Below are 6,425 nucleotides of genomic sequence, written 5' to 3' on the forward strand. Positions count from 1 at the left end.
TGGCCCTGCCCTTCCAGGTTTGGGGCCACTGTCCTCAGCCTCAGCTCCCTAAGGCCTGGAAGGGGAGGTTTGGAGTTCCCACGGCAGCAGCCACAGAACCACTTTAGTGCAGCTGCCAAGACAGTACCAAGGAGAGGATGAGGGACAAGCAATGGGCCTCCTTTACCTCACCAGCACCTACTGTGAGCTGGGCACAGTGGAGGGACCCAGGGTGCAGGGCTTAGCCTGAAATGCTACCCGTTCTATCCTGAGCTAGTCTTCATAGACACAGAGCAGCCCAGGAGTCCCTGCCTTACCCGTGCAAACAGCAAGAGCTCACTCTGCTGTGGAGAATTGTGTTGAACACATTTCTAGGTGCAATGGAATCTCCCATGGCAGCTGGGGGCGATAGAGCTCACAGCTGATTTATTAAGTTTATATAAACACACACTGAGTCTTTTTCTGAGTGGACACTGTGCTCAGTCCTGGGGCCATGTGTCCCTTTGGGCCCTCACAGCAGCCCTGGGTGGTGATTGCACTCCCGTTAGGCAGCGGAAACAGATGAGACCCAAGGAGCTGGCTCACTCGAGGCCAGCCCAGGGCAGCTAGCTGGACCCTTGGCTTTTATCTTCTGGAGTTCATGCAGATAAAAAGTATGCTAACTAACTAACTCAGCGTACCTATGGCCCGGGGTATTGCTAAGGACTCCTGGTGCCTGCATATTCATAGACCTGTCCGCATGTTCCCCCTGCTGGTGCCCCAGACGTGTGCTCAGTGATACAATTGCATTTTCAGTGTTGGCGGGCAGGGGGGTGGGAGAAGGATCCTGAGGCCACCAGTGTCCAGCGATCTCTCTGCACTCATGTTGCTCCTTTTTCTCAAGTCACAAAACGCACTTATTCCCACTAATCTCCCCCCTAATTATGGCAATCATTGCCTGATTGCATGCTCTGATTACACAATTTGTTTTCTCATGCTAATTGCACAATTAAGACAAGTGATTACATAGGGAAAATAGGAAATTTCTAGGCTCCAAATATGACTTGAGGACCCAGCAAGGTGTCCCCATAGTATCCCTTGAAGAGGGCAGTGGGAGCTGCAGGCACAGAGGAGGGTTGGGGTGTGATCATCTCTGTTTCCTGGATGCCTCAGCTTCGAAGTTGCTGTGCTCACAGCCCACAAGGACGCTGGGACTTGAGCCAGAGCCAACTGTCCCATGAGCACTTTCCTGCCAGTGGCCAATGGCCTTAGACATGGGGCCAGAGCTATGGCTCTCCTGTGCTTCTAAAAGTCCAGGCCTAGTATGTCTTTTCCAGTGTCTTCTGGAGTCCTGGACAGACAGATCTGAATAGGAGAGGTTGGTGGCTGGGTCTCGGCTTCCTCGGTGCTCCCAACTCTCTGGCTCCTGCCCCTGTCCTAGAAGTCTCACAGGCTGGGAGGGAGATCAGCCACCCTTTTCCCCATTTCACTTCGTTTCATCTACTGCAAAGACAGCTCAAATCTCGATCCTCCAGAAAGCCTTCCTGGATAAGCTCAGCTCTGGGTGTCACCATCCACAGTGTGTCCTGTGTAGAGTGCTCCCCTCCAGAGTAGGGAGCTCCCGGATAGCTGGGTCCATGCTGCTGCTCCACACAGTGTGTGCTCATTTGCAAATCCTCTCATTTCATATGCACCAAGGGAGCTGGCTGTTTAAAGAAAACTGTAGGCGATCCTTTGGTAAAGACTGGAATCACTTTCTGATTTATTTTTTATGTAATTTTGGATTTTTATCTCTCTGGGGAAGGTGGTGGGAGTGAGGGAGAGGTTGCAGGCAGGTTGATATCTTTCCACAGCCTACCAATTGCATCCAATAGTCTAGCTCAGCATGTCTAAATCTTGTCTCTTTCAACAGACAAATATTAGGCCTTCCGTGTGCCAGTTCTGGGTGCTAGAGGCGGGGGATAGAAAGATGAATAAGACCCATTTCTGGCTTCCCAAAGTCAGGAAGGGAGATAGACATTGCTAGGTGCAGCCACAAAAGTTATGGGCAAGGTAAGTGTAGTTGCACAGAGGAGGTGGGATTACCTGGGGAAAGCAGGGAAGGCTTCATGGAAGAGACACTTTGCAACCAGCACTTTGAAGGATGTGCTAGAAGAATTCAAAGGGGACAAGCATGTGGCAGGCGTGTGGCTGGAGTGAAGGATGCTCCGTGGGGAAGGCTGGGTGCAAGCAGGGCCAGGCCCTGATGGCCTTGGGTGGCAGGCCGAGGAGGCTGGTTTTGATGGCGAAAGCAAAGGGTGTTCCACTGGATGATGATGCTCAGAGGGAAGCCCTGACCTCACTTTTATTCAGGGAGCTCCCTGAGGCTGTGGCAGGAATTGACCCAAAGAGGTGAAACTAGAAAGAGATGGGCCCTGAGCTCAGAGCCCCCGGCACAGGGAGGTGAGATCCTGACCCAGGCCGGGGTGGGTGGAGAATGGGGTGAGGAGGGATGTAGGGGAAGGGCGCGCGTGTCCAAGGAGGAATGGAGGTCATTGGAAGGCTCAGCCTGGCAGGGAGCGGAGGAGGGTGAGGGGTAGGTGCAGCTGGGGCGGACGTTGCCCTGGTAGGCAGGGAAAGGGAGTTCCTGACCTGTCAGCCTGGCGTCTCTGGGGACTAGACCACACCTGCTGAGAGTGGGGATGCTGGGGGGGGGGGGCGGAGGAGAAGGGCCAGGTGAGGTCGTGGCTTTCAGGGGTGTTCCCGCCCCCTCCCCTCGCTGCCCAGGGCTGCCAGGGCCAGAAGGTGGGTTGAAGCTGGGACAACCCCAGGGCAAGGGTCAGGCTGCGCAGAGGCGAGGCCCGGGGAGTCCAAGGGTGTGGCCACAGCATCCTTCAAGGGCAGAGTCCAGGCTGGAGCGAGAGGGAAGAGAGTGGGGTGTGGGGCAGGAGGAGGGAGGGCAGCCTAAGCACAGCGGAGGATGGAGATCTGGACAGTTGTGGGGATCCCTGACAAGATCTCCCCTCCGGCTGTGGGACTTCACCCGCGTCTTCTCCACATGTGCTCCCTTCTCAAAGGTGGACACCCCCCCATGGGCTTCTGTGTGTGTGTGCACGGACGCGTGACCCCCGAGACCTCCAGCAACGTGCACCTGGAGAAGCTGGTGCCGGAAGCTGCTGACGCAGCAGAAGTCGGGGGCAGGGCGGGGTGGGGGTGGGTCCCCAGTGTTCCTTATTCACCTTGGGGCCCCGGGTGCCTGCTTAGTACTGGCACACAGACGGCGCCCCCAGATGTCTCGGGAGGCACTACATGGAAACCCTGAGGACACCTGCTGCCGGCGCTTGGGCTGAGCCCCTGTCTCCGCAGGCAAGTGGAGGACACGGCAGCCGCGCCAGTCTGCGCTTGCCATCCTGGACCTTGGAGGGGCATTGGAAGCTGCAACTTTAAGCCAAAGGACAGATACAAAACCAGCTCCTCCTTCAACGATGGGATGCGCTGCTCAGCGTTGGACGGACTTTTTCTTTTCTCATCCAGATGATAACAAGACAGTGTTGATTGAAATGACCGTTACTCGTTACTCAGGGACTTGCTGTGCCCGCGTGGGGTTGCGAGGAGTAAGCACGGCCATGCCCACGATGCAGTCCAGCCCTCTCCCCTTGGTGTCATGCTCCGGAAGACCCTACGGCCGCTCCAGCCACACCCGCAGCTCCGCCGGGGCCCTCCCTCCACAGGAGCCCGCTCTGCACGCGTGCGGGCCGCAGGGCCCTGGGGTGGCAGGCCCGTCGGCCAGGGCAGGAGTCTGGCACACGGACCCAGCCTCTGCTTCTCAGATGCCACAACCCCAATGTGTTCTGCGAAGCTCCGGGGGTGCCCGGTGGCACTGGAAGTTCCCGGTTGCCCACAGTGGCAACTTGCTCATTGATGCAGCTTTGATTTCTTTCCTTGTCTCCCCTAAACACGTGCCCCGAGTCTGTCCCAGGGTCGCTGCTGGGAAAGCCAGCCTGGGAGAGGGGATAAGGTGACAGACAGGAGCCAACTGATGGATGTTTGCTCACTGATTAGAATCCACTCAAGGGCGGAGCAGCTCCATGACTCCACCTGTCCCTGGGGCAGGGCACCTGCATGGAAAGACTCAGCACACTTGCTTCCTCCTGCCGCCCCAGCCCTCGGGGCCCTCCTGTTCCCCAACCCGCTCTCGCGCTCGTTTCTCCCAGTCCTGGCCCTCCTTTTTGCCTCTTCACCCCCCTTTTCTTCTCACCTGGAGGAAGCGTGCTCTGTGCCCGAAATGCCCCTGTAACTTCGCTGATTGTGTTCTGGAAGAGAGGGCCCCGCGGCATTGTGACATCATGGTACCCCAGCCAATGGCTGCCCGCTGGACCGCGGCCTCCTGGCCCCACAGACCGCCACTGACAGGAGAAGCCGCCTTCTCCTGCAGGGCCCTCAACCCGCAGGGCAGCCTCTGGAGCATGGATCCCTCCTGATTCTGCTCCCAAACCCCATGTTCCTCACGGTCAAGCTGCTCCTGGGCCGGAGATGCAGCGTGAAGGTGACGGGGCAGGAGAGCGTGGCCACGCTGAAGAAGTTAGTGTCCAAGAGGCTGCAGGTGCCGGAGGAGCAGCAGCACCTGCTCTTCCGAGGCCAGATTCTGGCTGATGACAAGCTTCTCTCTGACTATGGCATCGGGCCCAATGCCGCCATCAATGTCATCATGCGACCCCCCGAGAAGCCGGCGCCCTCCCAGGCCCGCCAGCCCCTGTGGCACCACCTGGACCAGGTCCTGGCCAAGCACTTCAGCCCGCAGGATGCCGAGGCCGTGCTGCAGCTGCTGCGGCAGGAGCATGAAGCGCGCCTGCAGAGGATAAGCCTGGGCGACCTGGAGCAGCTGGCCCAGTACCTCCTGACGGAGGAGCCGCTTGCGGAGCCCACGGGGGAGAGGGAGGCCGAGGCCGAGGCTGAGGCCAAGGCCTCGGAGCCCCCAGAGAAGGAGAAGACTGATCAGTAAACTGGCCTGTCCTATTCATGTGCACACTCAGATTCTGCCAGCCTCGTCCTTACGTGCTCACTCGGGTCTCCCCACTAGTTCCAGCCGACTTAGGTGCATCCTTACCCCTTTTTGAAAAGGCAGAGACACTGGAAGGGTTTGGACCCCTGTGTCCTCTCTTGGACTGTGGTCCCCTTCTGAAACCAGAATAATTCCACCTCCACCTCCAGCCCCAGAAGGGGCTCTGATGGCCTCCATGGGGCTGCCTCCCCTTCCTGGTTTGGGCACCCCCTCCAAGGCAACACCTCTAGCTGTCAGCACACCTCCTGGCCCCGGGGTCTCCAGGGCCTCTTTCTCCTCCACCCTCAGGCCACGGCTCCTACCCCCAGGATGCTGGCAGCTGCCCCTGCCCCCCGGGGGAGCTGTCTCTGCCATGTGCCAGCTCGTGCCAAGGACAGAGGCAGCAGGGACAGAAACCATGGCTCCAGCAGGTGTCACCCCCATGCTCCTAACCACCGCTTCCTTTACCTCCATTCGGCCCGTGTCCCACCAGCGAGCGAGAGGGAGGGAACTCAGGGCCGGAGCACCAAGGGCCGGGCCAGGGTGGCTGTGGCCACCACCACAGGTTTGAGGGTGGGGGAGTCTCAGCCTGCCCCTGGTTTCTGCTGGGTCCCTGCCCTGCTCCCAGGCCTTGGTCCTCAGCAGGCGAGTGCTGTGAGCACCTGTGCCGGGTCCTGCCATTGCCAGGGGATGAGCCTGTTATCTTTACATTAGGGGAGCTAATAGCCCATTTCCCAGGAAATCTGTGAGCGATAAAAATAAGTGGGCCGTTTTATTCCTTTTGCTGAGGGAAGCTGGCATGAAGGATGGGGGAAGACTTTTTCTCTGTAGGGAGCCTCGGCGCTGGCTGAGAATGCGGGGCGGCAGCCGCAGCCCCTGCTCTGTCCCCAAAACTGCTGGGGGGCACACTGGGCTGTCCCAAACTTGGAGGAAGTAGAGATGTTCTGCGTGTGGTGCCTGTGCTTGCCTGGCTCTGCTGCTCTGCCCTTTGCCCCCCCAACGGGGAGGGCCTCTCACTGAGACTTAGGGGAGAACTTGTCTCCCTGTGTTATCCTGCTCGGGGGTTTTCTACTCTGTGCCTCGATTTTCACAATGACAGGCTTTGTCCCCTCGTGGATGAGGGGAGTAGGGGTACAGGTAGGGGTCAGCAGGTGCCATGGATTCCAGGCCAGACAGAGCAGCCCCCCTCCCCTCCCCCCAATACTCCAGCAGTGGGCTGGAGTCCTGCTCTGTGTGGAAAGCCCCAGCTCTTGGGCTGCCTGCCGTGGAGACCCTTCCTTGTGCCCAGTTTTGCCTCATTTCACGTTTAAACCTGAACCAGCGCACCTGCCGAAGGCGCCTGTTTCCTGTTACGGTCCTTTGAGGGGCGTGGGAGGGAGAAGGTGCTCTTCCTGCGCTGGAGCCCCCGCACGTAGCTCTGCCCATGAGTGCCAAACAGCACCTGTCT

General features: G+C 58.7%; 1 protein-coding gene across 1 annotated transcript; it reads left to right on the forward strand.

Moving 5' to 3' along the window:
- Nucleotides 1-4,303: 4,303 nt before the first annotated feature.
- On the forward strand, nucleotides 4,304-4,960 carry UBL4B (ubiquitin like 4B). Its single transcript, XM_037500588.2, has one exon. It carries the CDS (start codon nucleotides 4,436-4,438, stop codon nucleotides 4,937-4,939), a length of 504 nt encoding a protein of 167 aa, XP_037356485.1. The 5' UTR covers nucleotides 4,304-4,435; the 3' UTR covers nucleotides 4,940-4,960.
- The last annotated feature ends 1,465 nt before the right edge of the window (nucleotides 4,961-6,425 follow it).

The sequence above is a fragment of the Talpa occidentalis genome, unplaced genomic scaffold (genome assembly GCF_014898055.3).
Source record: "Talpa occidentalis isolate TD23 unplaced genomic scaffold, MPIMG_talOcc4v2.1 talOcc4.9, whole genome shotgun sequence".
Lineage (NCBI taxonomy): Eukaryota > Metazoa > Chordata > Mammalia > Eulipotyphla > Talpidae > Talpa > Talpa occidentalis.

Bases quoted from the DNA above. Each gene is read 5' to 3' on its own strand.
- UBL4B (XM_037500588.2), top strand. From the start codon at position 4,436: ATGTTCCTCACGGTCAAGCTGCTCCTGGGCCGGAGATGCAGCGTGAAG.